The 14,919-nt window shown below is 46.6% G+C and overlaps 1 protein-coding gene across 1 annotated transcript in view; it reads left to right on the top strand.

Moving 5' to 3' along the window:
• Window positions 1-14,919, top strand: part of kcnh8 (potassium voltage-gated channel, subfamily H (eag-related), member 8) — a 409,192-nt gene that overhangs the window by 320,756 nt on the left and 73,517 nt on the right. Inside the window, exon 11 of the mRNA XM_041183962.1 lies at window positions 1,691-1,905. Within this exon, the coding sequence (XP_041039896.1) occupies window positions 1,691-1,905 (215 nt within the window). The remainder of the gene's footprint in view (window positions 1-1,690; window positions 1,906-14,919) is intronic.

The raw sequence follows: 14,919 nt of genomic DNA, 5'->3' as shown, positions 1-14,919 counted from the left end.
TCAAAGCAGGGTGCCTTCATACAGGCCTTACTTGCATTCTGAATGCTTTGACACTTGCTTTATCTTTTATCCAGTTCTGCTATAAAATCCGCCCCCTTAGCACTGCCAATTGTAAAATTATTCACTGGCACAAAGCTTATTGCAGAAGCACTCCAGGATTTTCCCCACAATCTTTGGACTTAAAAAGTGTTCAGTCTCAGGCTTCATTGTTCCTTCATAGGTTCTTCTACAGTCAAAAAATGAACCTGCCCATTCAAAGATCCACAGCTTTGCTTATAAACTCTGGGCTATCATCACGGCACTTGTTGGAAGGCCTGAGCGATCACCCACATAACTCTCAGGGGTGTAAATTAGGCCTGAGATGAATCCAAGAGCACCGACAAACATCAGATACAATGTTATTTTTGTGTGACAAGGTCCCACATGGGAGACTTATAAAGAATGCAAATGCACATGGGATGCAGAGTAATTTGATAAGGTGGATTCAAAATTGGCTTAGTTGTAGGAGACAGAGGGTGATGACAGAAGGATGCCTTAGTGACTGGAAGCCAGTGTCCAGTGGCGTACCACAGGGATCTGTGCTGGGTCCCCTATTATTTGTCATTTATATAAACGACATAGATGACTATGTGGGGGGTAGGATTAGTAAGTTTGCGGATGACACAAAGATTGGCCGGGTGGTTAACAGTGAAGCTGAGTGTCTTGGGCTACAGGAAGATATAGACAGAATGGTCAAATGGGCAGATAAGTGGCAGATGGAATTTAACCCTGAAAAGTGTGAGGTGATACACTTTGGAAGGAGTAATTTGACAAGGAACTATTCAATGAACAGCATGACACTAAGAACAAAGGGACCTTGGCATCTCTGAAGGCAGAGGGGCATGTTAGTGGGGTGGTGAAAAAGGCATATGGGACACTTGCCTTTATCAACTGAGGCATAGATTACAAAAGTTGGGAAGTCCTGTTGGAATTGTATAGAACCTTAGTGAGGCCACAGTTGGGGTACTGTGTGCAGTTCTGGTCACCACATTATAGGAAGGATGTGATTGCACTGGAGGGGGTGCAGAGGAGATTCACCAGGATGTTGCCTGGGATGAAACATTTAAGTTATGAAGAGAGTTTGGATAGACTTGGGTTGTTTTCGTTGGAGCAGAGAAGACTGAAGGGTGACCTGATCAAGGAATACAAGATTATGAGGGGCATGGACAGGGTGGATAGGGAGCAGCTGTTCCCCTTAGTTGAAGTATCAGTCACAAAGGGGCATAAATTCAAGGTGAGGGGCAGGAGGTTTAGGGGGGATGTGAGGAAAAACATTTTTACCCAGAGAGTAGTGACGGTCTGGAATGCACTGCCTGAGAGGGTGGTGGAGGCGGGTTGCCTCACATCCTTTAAAACTTACCTGGATGAACACTTGGCACGTCATAACATTCAGGGCTATGGGGTAAGTGCTGGTAAATGGGATTAGGGAGGTAGGTTAGGTGTTTCTCACATGTCGATGCAGACTCGATGGGCCGAAGAGCCTCTTCTGAACTGTGATTCTGTGATTCTGTGTTGTTCATGCATTGCACTAATTTCCATGGGACCAAGGAAAATCAGTTTTAGTTTGTCATATTGATGCTATATGTTTGAACCGCGGTCCTCCAATCTTTGTAAAATCTATTGCTGATCTGTCTTGCTTATTGTCTTGCAGGTAAAGGTGACTTGATTGGTGCAAATCTCGCAAATAAAGATCAAGTTATCAAAACCAATTCAGATGTTAAAGCTCTAACCTACTGCGACCTGCAGTGTATTAATCTGAAAGGTCTCTATGAGGTGCTGGAGCTCTACCCTGAATATTCTCATAAATTCAAGGAGGACATTCATCACAATCTCACTTATAACCTCAGAGAGGGTCATGAAAGTGATGTAAGTACAGCAACCATGCTTATTCTATTCATAGTCACACTATGGAGACCATGAAAATTCAGACCTGCATAAATTACTAGTAAATTTTTAAGGCATTAAACTGATTTTTCAACTTGCAACCATAGCTTCAGTCCTTTTTCCTCCTGTGAACTTAAGCCACTATTTCCACTATAGTGTTACTATGTCTGACTTTTGCCCAACAAATTTTCTGATATTTCCAATGTATTACTGCTCTGGCAGAATTTAAATTTGTACTTTTGTTTGGTGCTATTAGTTCTACAGAATATTTACACTGCCCATCTACATATATATCCTTATAAATTCCATTGCCATTCCCATTTCCTCAAGTTTCTTGCCCTCCTTTCCACTCCTGAAACAATTCATATATGTATTGATAAATCAATGTTGGTAATGCTCAGATGTAGGTTTAATGTTGTTTGTAAACCAGGAGCCACAACAATGGATGAAGTAATTTATTACAATTGACAGTACTTCATTCAGCGCTTCATCCAAGAAATTCATCTCCCCAAAAAAATTAGCTGACCGTGAGTGTGTGGCAGGTTCGCCCAGCTCACTTCAAATATTCAGATGAGGCCCAAGGACCAATTTCTGGTGATCCTTGGGGTGATAGACCAGCGGTTTTCTAGGATATGATTTGTCTCCCTTTTGAAAATAGGAACTACATGAGCTAGCTTCCTATCTACGGGAGTTAACCTTAAATTGCTTGAACTATTGAAGATGTAGCCGTAGGACAAACAGACCACCTGTCCTATAGCTTTAATCACCTTTGTATGGATATTAACTGGACCTGAATCCTATCAACTTTGAGCTTTTCTAATCTATCCAAGATGACATTACCTGTACTGAGCACCCCTCATCTGGAATATAAACTTAACTTCCAAGATTGTAGCCTGATGGTCATTTAGCAGCTCTGCAATAACCTGAGAATCAATTTGAATTTTCCCTGCAGTATACTTTTGTGGCATACATGGTCCTTTATGGTCATGTGACATCTGACATCCTTAAACAAACATTTTGTTATTGCTGCCACAAATACGGAGAAGATGTGGAGACGCAAATCATGGAGGCAGAATAGCAGGAACTTGATGCTCAAAAGGCTGATATTAATAACCTGTACAGCAGTGTTGTGACTTTATACTATTATGTCCTGCCTTTGCAAGGATGCGAGGCACAAAGTTCAAGGAGAAACTTATGCTGACTGCCCTTGGTAGTCCCATATTTATGGTGCTGACTGGCTGCAGCAGATGACACAGATGATGGAGAACCTGCAGGATCAGTTTCTCTAGATCATTGTCAGGTGGGTGTGCCAGTTATGTTTGATGGCACACTGATGTGCTCAGGCAGTCAAGCTGTGGTGCTTATTCATTGCCTTGGTATGTCTTCTTTCAACTTAGATATTTTCAACTACAAACTATGGTATTTGGGGTACTTTAAAACCAAATCCCATCATTAATTTTAACTTGATGTTACAAAATCGAAGAGATTAGTTATCTCGCCATTCCAAACCTTCAATGTAAGTTTGTATTTTGAGACTCATTTCCGTTTCCCCTCTATTTTTAAACTCTTTGTTCCACTAAAATCTTATAATTGCTTCAATAACAGGCAGCTTTCTGGTGTTTTTGTACAAAAATATCTGCCACTGATCACACAGGAAGAAAACGAATTGAAGAAAGAGTAATTTTCCCCAAACCCAGCACAAAACATCATTGAAAATTTAAAATAAATATAAATAATATAGCACACTATTATCTTCATGTTTGTTGAACCCCTTTCACCAGATCCCTGATCAATATCTCATGTCCCCTGTGACACATGTTCTGTGCTCATGGGATTGGAAATTTTTACTTCCATTACAGCCACTATTCTGCAAACCTGCAGCACCTTTACTAAACTATAGAAATTCCAGAATACAATGCAGAAAAAAATATAGTCAGAAACTTAGGGCAGATCTTTCCCCTCATTGCACTAAGTGCAGCAGCGGGTGTAAAAAATGACATTCTACCCCCTGCTACAATGGCGGGTTTTCACACCGTATCATCCGCTTCCCATGCTCGGAGGCTCTATAGACTGCCAAATATCACCATCTACAATTAGCATTACTTGTCTCGGCCAGTGTTTCGGTGATGGGATGCACAGTGCTGTATCCCAACATTGTGACGAGAGCCTTGTCGGCTGCTGCTGCTGCGACTGGGATTCTGCAGATATGCTCAAAGAGGCAGCACCTTCTGATGTCTGATGCCAGGACTCCCTCCTCCAGTTAGCACCTCATCTCAGTAAGAACACACGGTCCCGAGGTTTCAACATCCTTCAAAGGGTCAAGATAATGTGAGCTTCATGTGTAATTTTTCACTCTCATATTGAAGTGCATGGTTGAAATGAAAGGTATAGCAAAGCTGGTGTTAATGTTGAACCTTAATGGAGGGCACTTGTCTAAGAGGGTACCCAATGCAATTCATCATCCTCCTGGTGGAATCTGGTGGTAATGAGCACCTCACATGCATGCCTTCCTTATTTGGTCCGTGCTTTGGCCTCTTCCCCTGCAGCCTCGGCTTCCTCAAACTCGACGCCCTCATCACCTTCGATGCCCTCCTCATTGAAGGAGACGTGCAGCTCCTCCATATTGGCATCTGGCAAGTCCTTCCCCCTTTGCAGCGCCAGGTTGTGCAGCATGCAGCAAGCCACGATGATTTGTTAGACCCTCTGGGGAGTGTACTGGAGCGCTCTGCCAGATCTGTCCAGGCATCAGAATTGCATCTTTAAGGTCCCTATGGTATGCTCCACCAATGTTCGGCTAGCAGCTCGAGTCTCTTTGTACCTTCTTTCTGCAAGAGACTGAGGCTGCTGCAGGGGCGTCATCAGCCACGTCCTTTGCAGGTACCCCTTGTCACCAAGGAGCCAGCCTGGATTCTGTGTAGTCCCTCGAAAATGGCCGGGATCTGTGATCTACTCAAGATGTATGAGTCGTGAACGTTTCCTGGGTATCTGGCGCAAACCCTCATGATCAGTTTCTTATGGTCGCAGACCAGCTGCACATTGAGTGAGTGGTAGCCTTTCTGGTTTATGTATTGCAATGCCTGTTGCCAGGGAGCTTTTATAGCAACATGAGTACAGTCAACGGCATGCTGCACCTGTGGGAATCTGGAAATCTCAGCAAAGCCCAGTGCTCTGGCATCCTGGCTTGATTGTTTTCTGTCAAAGTTGAATTAATTGTGGGCCTTGGCAAAAAGGGAGCCAGTGAACTCATGTATGCATTTGTCCCAGTGGAGCCCTGGAAGGAGCCACTAGGGTAAAAGTTCAGAGCGGCCATTACCTTCAGGGCCACTGGCAATAGATGTCCTCCCAGTCCCTGTGGCACCAATTCCTGGAGAATGTCATAAATGTGAGTCACCAGATCCCTGGACATGCCGGCAACACTAGTTCTCACACATCTGCAGATAAGACAAGTGATTTCTGAACACCCCCGGTATTGCGAGCTGCCTACACACGATGTTTCTGTGAGCCTCATCCTCTGCGTCTGGAGGGGGCCCTGCTGCCCCTTGGTCTTGAGTGTTTTAATCTTCCCTTTGGAGTACCTGCCGCTGCTGTTGCCATCTTCTCCTTCTTCTCTCCTGCCTGTATGTGCTTATGCAGGCAGCAATAAATCAGGTTTTATCTTCCTGATGGTCTCCTCTCTGTGTATCAATGAGTAAGAAACAAGAATCACCATTAGCCTCCAAAGGTCCTTTCTCTGTCAATGATTCATCAGTGAATGTGGGTTCAAAGGCTTTGTTCCGGTGTTGGCAACTACTCGCCCCTGAATTAATGGCCAGTGCGGGGTGCATATCAAGATGCTCCCCCACCCCACCCCTGTTTACATGACGGCTGCAATGACATTGCTTTGGCCAGGCACTTGGATGTGCCTATATCACTTGTACATTGATCATTTTGAAGGTGCTGCAAATGGAATGAGGGCTTTCAGGGATGACCAGTATAAGTTGGACATTACAACATGTTTTATGATACACCTTTGCAGAAGTTGCATTTGGCTTTGAAATCACCACACAAGTGTTAGCTTTAGCTTCTCTGAGGAACTCTATCCAGTTCGGGATTTAGAGCATTTATAAAGCATTTTATGCTTTAAGCATTTTAACATTTTGGATAAACAGAGAGCTACTTTATACCCTGTACTCTTTTGAGCAATCTAATAAACAAATGAACAAGTAATCAAATGATCAATCCCTTAAAGGGGCAAAAGTAAAACTTGAAAGGAAGCTTATCAAATTTAAATTAAAATTGTTGTTTTGTGGGGGTTGATGATGCCCTCCAGCCCCTATGGCACCCACCAATTGCAGAAGGCCTCAAGCGTGCCAGTGGACACCCCGTGCTCCCTCCCCAGGGAAACCTAGGTGCAGACGTAACTGCAGAAGAGAGGCAGATGGTCGGACCAAATGACCTTCTGAACTGTCTGTGGCCTGGACCTGTTAATGGCCAGCCCTGGCCAGGCCCAGGAACAGACCCATGAGGAGATCTTCTGATCTGCCCGCCTAACCTGCTGCACCGAGTGGCCAAAGATTAGGAGCGTGGGGCTGAAGTGCAATTAAAATTTAAGGAGCAGCCCCCGCAAAGAATGAAAGGGGTTGCAATCTCACATAATCTACATATACATGGAACATGGACTCCTCAAGGTTACAGAAATTACAGATGGCCTGAGAGCCTGTGAATGGACTCAATCTCCTACTGCATGGAACTGCTGCATGCAACTCCCTTCATGCCAAATCCCGGATGGATAAAGAGAGGACTCTGATTTAGAGAGCCTCCCATTGGGGGACCACACTTCCTCCAGACAGGAGGACAGAATGCCACAATGTGAGAGTTACTTTTTATGAGCACTTAACCCTTACTAAACGATCCAGTGGCCTTTGACCACCAAACCAGGGACACAAATGAAAAAAATAATGAGCACCAAGCAAGTTTGGAAGTTAGGAAAAAAGTATTTCCCTAAGCAGTGGAATGACTTCCAGACATCCGTGTTGCAGAGCTCTGAAGAAGGGTCACATAGACTCGAAACGTTAACTCTGTTTCTCCCTCCACAGATGCTGCTGGACCTGCTGAGTTTTTCCAGCATTTTCTGTTTTTGTTTCAGATTTCCAGCAGCATTTTGTTTTTATGCCCTAGAAGGGTATTAGCAACCAAGGACTTACAATGAATTGGTCAATGATTATGCTTGGCAAAGTACTGCATAGTTTGCAATTGCCTTCTGCAGTACGGCTGACCAGGAATCTCTCCCACTCTTACCATCTGCCATCAGGCTTTTTGGAAAGATTTTCAGACTGATAATCAACTTGTCTGGCCACGTTATGAATGTACCTTCTGTGGCCATCAAGTCTTGAAGTGAGACTTGAATCCAGAGGTAAGGATGCCACCACTGTGCCACAAGACCTCCCTGCATCGTGACTAGACATTTAAATAAGAAGGCTCACTCATCTAAGACAATCACTGAGATGGGGGGAGGCAGCAGGGTAATGGTAATGTCACTGGCTAGTAATCTACAGGCTAGGATAATAGTCAGGGGACACAGTTTCATATCCCACCACAGCAGCTGATAGGAATTAAATTAAATTCGTAAATCTGGAATAAGTAATGGTGACCATGAAACCACTGTTGCTTGTCATAAAAATCCATCTGATTCACTGATGTCCTTTAGGAAAGGAAATCTGCCGTCCATACCCGGTTAGGCTACATGTGACTCCAGACCCACAGCAATGTTGTTGACTCTTAAATGGCCTAGCAAGCCACTAAGTTGATTCAGACCGCTATGAAGCCTAAAAAAACCAGACAACCATCTGGCACTGGCCTAGGGACCGGAAATGACAATGGCACACCCAGCCCTGTAAACCCTGCAAAGTCCTCCTTACTAACCTCTGGGGACTTGTATCAAAATTGGGAAAGCTGTCTCACAGACTAGTCAAGAAACAGCAGGACATAATCATACATACCGAATCACACCTTACAGATAATGTCCCAGACACCACCATCATCATCCTTGAGTATGTCCTGTCCCATTGGCAGGACAGACCCACAGATGTGGCGGTACAGTGGTATACTTTCAGGACGGAGTTGCCCTGGAAATCCTTAACACTGACTCTGGATCACATGACATCTCATGGCATCAGGTCAAACATCAGCAAGGAAACCTCCTGCTGATTACCACCTATCACACTCCCTCAGCTGTTGAATCAGTACTCCTCTATGTTGAACATCAATTGGAAGAAGCACTAAGAGTAGCAAGGGCACATTATGTACTCTGGGTGGAGGACTTCAATGTCCATAACCAATAATAACTTTGTAACACATTACTGACAGAGTTGGCTGATTCTTAAATGACATCTGCTGCAGACTCAGTCTAGCAGCAGTAGTGAGGGACCCAACAAGAGGGAAAGACCGATCTGACTTTGTCCTCACCAATCTACCTGTCATGGATGCACCTGTCCATGAGGGTGTTGGTAGGACTGACCACTGCATGGTCCTTGTAGAGACTAAATCCCACTTTCACATTGAGGTACGCTCCATCGCATTGTGTGGCACTACCACTGTACTAAATGGAATAGATTTCGAACAGATCTAACAAAAACTGGGCATCCATTGAGAAAGAAAGACTTGAGGAGAAGGATGTACAATCCGTGGCTGATTAAGAAAATTAAAGATAGTACCAAATTGAAAAAAAAGCTTAGAATACTGTGAAGATTAGCGGTAGGTCAGAAGATTGACAGATTTTAGAAATCAGCAAAGAATGACTAAAAAATGAGGAGAGAGAAATTAGAGTATAACAGTAAAGTGGATAAAAATATTAAAAGCAGATAGCAAGAGATTTTACAAATACTTATAAAGCAAAAGAGTAGATAAAATGAGTAACTTATGCAGCAGGTAGCCCTGGTCACCAAACAGCCAGCCTCTGCTTTGATGTGTGGCTCAAATATGGTGGTAAACGGTGACTGGCCCAGGATGAAAACATTGTGGCTGCTACCAGGGTAGCAGACATTCACCAAGAGATGCTCAGTGCATGACCAGCTACACACTAAAAGAGTGATAACTTTTTCAGTCTGGTACATTTCCCCATTAATATGTATTACCCGCAGAACCAGGCATATGCAGTTGATGGCTCCCTGCTCCATTGGGAATTCTGCTACCCTGGTATAACGACGCCTATTCCCCCTGCTTCTCTCTAACCAGACAGAAGGCTGTGAAATCCTCCTCCTATTGTACAATGTCTCCGTTACCTCCCTGATGCATCTTTATAAATTGTCAATGTTACCAGTTCCAACCTGGAAAGAACTACTTATTTAGAAATCAAGGGCTAAGCTCATCTTTACAGTAACTGGGAGACTGTCCTTCACCTGCTCTGCAGCTACAGGTCCTGGTCGAAGAGATGGCATAGTCCAGTGACTGCCTCCTTGGTGAACCATAACTGCCTCAGACCACACGCTTAGCTGAGATGGAGGTAGAAGAACAGCCTGAATACCCTTGGTGTGTTGGGTCGTCTAATGAGAGCTCTCCTCCTCCCTCCTCTGTGCACAGTTTCCCTCTCTGATGCCTGGACTCCACATCCCTGGTGCGCTGCAACCCAAGAGAGATTGTAACTGTAAGTTTCCATTAGTGCTACTAGGATTTCTGCTGACAGGCCTTCAAAGTGCTGCACTCCTTATAAAATCAAACAACAGACTCTTCCAACATCTTTTCAGAAATCCTCCAACAACACTGAGCACAGTATCTCCACTCCTATGCAGCAGCAAAAGGAAATCAAAAGCACCTCACATGAAAGCCTCCTGCTGATCCTTTTAGATAGATCTGGTGAGTGGTCCTTCATGCAGCAGTACACATGTTAAAGAAGGGGCGTTAAAAGCCAAAAGGGGAGATTGGATGCCAAAAGCAAATCAGATGCTGAATGACATCACAATCTGTCCACTCTGCAAAGAAAGGCAGACCACACTCACACCCTTACAGGCTTGGCATGCTGTGGAGGTTATGCCCGAAGGCCGGAAGGAGTTCAGCCACGAGCTTTGACTGTCAGTGTATTCATTGTGTCGATACCTGCAGTGCTACAGAGCTCAATTTTGCAGTCACAGTCGCATTGGATGCAATTTGTGACATTGATAAAGCCTGTTTCACTGCTGTGGCAGGAATCTCTATTAATAAATCCCTTGTGCTTCTTTAAAAACTTTACTGCTACCTTCAATGATTTGTGTATGTGGACCTCCAAATCACTCCACTTCACCCCATGTAAAATTGTACCACTTAGTTTATGTTGTCTCTCCTCTTTCTGCTGTCCAAAATGCATCACTTCACTTTTCTGCACCAAATTTCATCTGTCATGTAGCTGCCCATTGCCCCAGTCCATCTATGTCCTTCTAAAATCTGTTATCTTCCTTACCATTTACTATGGGCAGAATTGTCCCATATTTGCACTAAGTACGCTAGCAGGTGGGAAAAAAGTCCTTCTGCCTGCCAGCCACAATGGTGGGTTTGCATGCCATATCGTCTGCTTCCCCAGAGTGTTCCGCTTCATTAATAATGCATTCCCACAAAACACACCAGATCGCTGGCAGGGTGGCCTCTGATTCACCCACCCCGCCATCACCTCAGGCCTTCAGTAATCTGGGTGCCATATTTAAAGGGCACCCCTGCACAGAATTAGCACTCTCTAAAGGATCAGAAGCTGCTGCAAAGCCATGGCTGCCAAAGGAAGAGAACATGCTACCCCCAAATTTAACAACGCCTCCCTCGGGCACCTATTGGATGCAGTGGAGGCCTGCCGTGAAGTCTGTTATCCCCGCTCTGGGCTAAGACCAGCAAACAAGGTTACCAATCCAGCACTGGAGGTGGTGGCAGCAGTGGTCAGCACCAGTGCTCATCAAAAAAGTATAACCACCAAGTGCCGAAAGAGGATGAATGATCTCCTCCATTCCGCCAGGGTAAGTCATGCTTCTCATTGCTCTCAACTCTCACACTCACAAACCCATCACACATCCATAGGGATCTCACTCACTGCCAGTTCAAAGGACATCACCATTCACTCTCTCACACACACTTTCATCTGACATGCAGAACGTGTCCTCATCCCATCCATGGCACCACTCACCACCCACACATATGAAGCATCCTTGTCATCTGGCCTGGCAGCCACCATGCTTGCACTCTCCATCTGTATTCATGCAGGACAAACTGGCACATGACAAAAGGGAGAGGTTGCAGACTGGTGCAGGAATGCTTGACATCAAGGTCCTGACAGGCTTTGAAAATAAAGTCATCTAGCTGGCCCATGACGATCTGAACTGTTCCTGTGCTGATGGTGAGGCCAGCGGTGCTCTACCAAGTGAGGATTCAGCAGTGTAACTTCTATTAGACAATCATGCTGTGAGTTCGCTCTCCTCTTCCACAGTCCCCTGCCATGCATTAATTATCTTTCCTTGCTTTCGCAGGCACATCTGGGAAGCAGAGGATGGGGGGTGGGGGGGGGTCCTCAAGCCAGGACCTCAACTCAAGCCCCAAAGACACCTTGGAAGAAGAATCTGATGGCACCCTACTTGAAGACCAGCCACAGCGTGACCCACACCCTTCACCAGCGCAGAGTCACACACCTCAGTGGGACCTAGTTCTCGAGTAGCCTCAGGGTCACAATCCAGTGAGCACATCGCATTGTCTGATCCACAGCAGGTGCAGGAAAGTTTCCAGCAGTACTCTGACTGCTGGAGGCCAGAAATCTGCTGAGTCCAAGTCAGTTGAGGAGCCTCTCAACTTGGTCATTCCTCAGTTGCTGGAGCTGCAAAGACAAGCTTGGGAACATCAGAAAGGGAGGTCCGCCACACTCCTCAGATTGCAAGGCACAATGGAGGAGTCCGTCTGTCTTCAGTATGAGGTGATAGTGCCAGCATGCCAACGCATTGAGGTCAAGGATATTGGTCCTGCACTGCTGCACAGGCTCAACTCCATCAGTGATGCCATAGTCGGCCTCCAGCAGTGTCAACACAAGAGGGGTGCAGGTCTGCTTAATCTCACTCCAGCTTCCTCTTCTCCACATGGATCAGCCAGGGGCCCTTGGGGACCCATAGGGAGGAGGATCAGCATGTGGACAACCTGGGGCCATCCACCCAGGTGACTTAGGGAGTGTTGGCTGATTCAAATCCCCTCTTCCTGTGACCCCCAGCAGCCCCAGCTCCAAAGGCCGAGAAGGGTGTCACTGCCACATAGCAGGACACCTAAAGCAGGCTTGGGCCCTCCAAATCTTCATCCTCCAGATGACGCCCGGCAACATCACCACAAACAGGGTGTAGCAGTCACAGGCTGCCTCTAGCTCCGCTATGGATGTTAAGGGAGCACCAGGACATAGTGGCAGGGTTAGGCAGGTTAAGAAGAGTAGTTGCACAGCCTGGGTACAGGTGTTAATCACTTGTTTATAATGTTCACTATTGTAAATAAACTCCCAAGAATGTCTCCTTGCCTATGACTCCTTGTTATGATGAGCAGTGTTCGTGTCACTCAGATGTGAAACCTTGGTTCAGGCAAAAGATAAAGGCAAGTGTCACAGTCCAGGGCCTCATCCCTGTGCAGTGTGTAACCTTCAGCCCAAAGTAATGGTCTGGCTTCACACTCACTGGACACATTAGTGATGCCTGCGCCTCGATAGAGCTTGTCATTGCTGCCAGAATCACGTGGGCAGGAGCCACAGAGTTCCATCATTCTTTCTGTATGCCCTCAGCATCTTTGAGGTGGGGCTGGCCCCCATCTCTTTAGCATCTGTGACCTGTGACCCTGTGCTCCTGAAGGGGACAAGTGCTGAAGGCTGACAAAGGATCAGGTGCATTTAAAGTTTCACGGCCATGTCTCCACAACTTGACCCTGATCACAGAGCGCAAGTGAGCTGCCCTCAGCCTGACAGGAGTCAGACATTCTCAGAGGCAATGTGATGATCTATGGAGTGTCCTCACTGTGTGTCGTCATCATCCTCCTGGAATCTAGTGACTATTAGGTCCTCTGCTCATCTCCATGACATAAGCCTGAGCACTGAGCGTATGTGCACTGCCATCAGCCACACAGGAGTCAAACATCCTCACTGCATCTTGTCATCATCCTCCATGAATCTTGCAGTTATGAGGGCCTCCCGAGCATGCCTGGCTTGTCAAACCACTGCGATGGCCTCATTACCAGCATCCTCGCCTTCGAGGACCTCATCACCTTCAGCCCCTTTGACAGCCTCCTCATCGGAGAATACATGCAGCTCCTCCATCCCCTCCTTAGCCAGGTCCTCCCGCCATTACAGCACCAGGTTGAGAAGCACACAACAAGCGACGATGATGCGTGATACCCTCTGGGGACTGTATTGCAGTGCTCCACCAGACCTGTCGAGGCACTGGAACCTCATCTTCAAAACTTTTAGTCCATCAAAGTCAGGGTCGCTGCATGAGTCTCATTATACCGACCCTCGGATGATGTCTGAGGCTGCCACAAGGGCGTCATCAGCCACGTCCTCTGTGGGTAGCCCTTGTCCTCGAGGAGCCAACCCTGCAGCCTCTCTGGACCCTGGAAGATGTCAGAGATCTGAGACCTGCTAAGGATCTAGGAGTTGTGGACACTTCCTGGGAATCATGTGCAGACCTGTAGGATGTGTTTGTGATGGTCGCACACCAGCTGAACATTCAGGGAGTGAAAGTCCTCGCGGTTGACATCGTTGACTGCTTGTTGCCGCAGAGATCTAAGCGCCACGTGAGTGGAGTTGAGGGCACCCTGCACCTGTGGAAAACCTGAAATCTGCACAAATCCCAGGGCTGTTTCTTCCTGGCTTTCCTAATCCCAGGCGAAAGATGCCTTGTCCCCTTTGCAAGGATGGCGTCCTTTACCTCCTAGATACACTTGTGCATGGAGGCAAGTTCCCACACAGGTCACCTGTGGAGCCCTGGAAGGATCCACTGGCATAAAATTGATCACCACGGTCACCTTCACAGCCACTGGTGGTGGATGCCTTCCATGTCCCCATGGCATCTATCCTGCAGGAGGTGGCATATGTGACCGGCCAGTTCCCTAGATATGCGCAGTTTTCAGCGACACTGGTTCTTAGTCATCTGCAGGAATGACAAGTGCCATCTATAGACTCTGGGTCTAGTGAAACGCTTACAAGTGACGGCTCACTGTGATCTTCAGCTGCATGTGCAGCAGGCCCTGCTGCCCCTTCATCTTGAGGGAGGTGCCCTCCCTTTGCCAAACCAGGCGCCTCCGCAGCTCTCTTCTACTACTTCTCTGCTCCCTGTAAGCCATGAGGCATACCACTAAATCACCAGGCTCCATGATCCTGATGTTCTCCTCATGCAGGTTCAAAGAGAGGGATGCATGGGTTAGCATATGTGTCCTAAGAACCTCACTTGTTTAAGTCTGAAGGCCCCTTCATGCATGCAGGTGAGTACTGGCCACCACATGGATGGCCAGTGTGTAGTGCGTTTCATGGCTGTCCAATACCCCAGCCACCTCCTCCCCACTCCACCTGACGGACTTGTGGCAGCTTCGGCCACTGGACTGCATGCTGTGCTCTCAGCTCAGGCATTCCCCTAACCCGCACTGTAAGGCTGCGCTGTTCATTTGAACCTTAATGGATACTGGTCCGAACCTTAATAAAGACATTGCAAGGAGCTGTGAGTGCCTTCACTAGTGATTGCACCATGGCCGTATTTCGCAAATGGATTCTACTTATCCAGTCGGCCAATTGATCTGCTGCCCCCTAAAATGCACATTAATTTGCAGTCTACGCCTTAGAGTTGAAAAGTTCTGGAGCATTTGGGGGCACTTTCATGCTTGAGTGAGTGGAGAAGCTTCAGTGGCCCAACTCCAATCATGGCAACGAAGCTGTGGCTGAACAGTTTCAGGAGCAGAAGAATGCTCACTTTGACAAACTTTTCCAAGTGCGTAGATGCTTCCCTCACTGCCCATTCCCCCCTACCTCCTGGCACGTGCTCGAATATTTCTTTCAGT

The sequence above is a fragment of the Carcharodon carcharias genome, chromosome 3, assembly GCF_017639515.1.
Source record: "Carcharodon carcharias isolate sCarCar2 chromosome 3, sCarCar2.pri, whole genome shotgun sequence".
Lineage (NCBI taxonomy): Eukaryota > Metazoa > Chordata > Chondrichthyes > Lamniformes > Lamnidae > Carcharodon > Carcharodon carcharias.
This window is presented reverse-complemented; position numbering and strand designations above follow the sequence as displayed.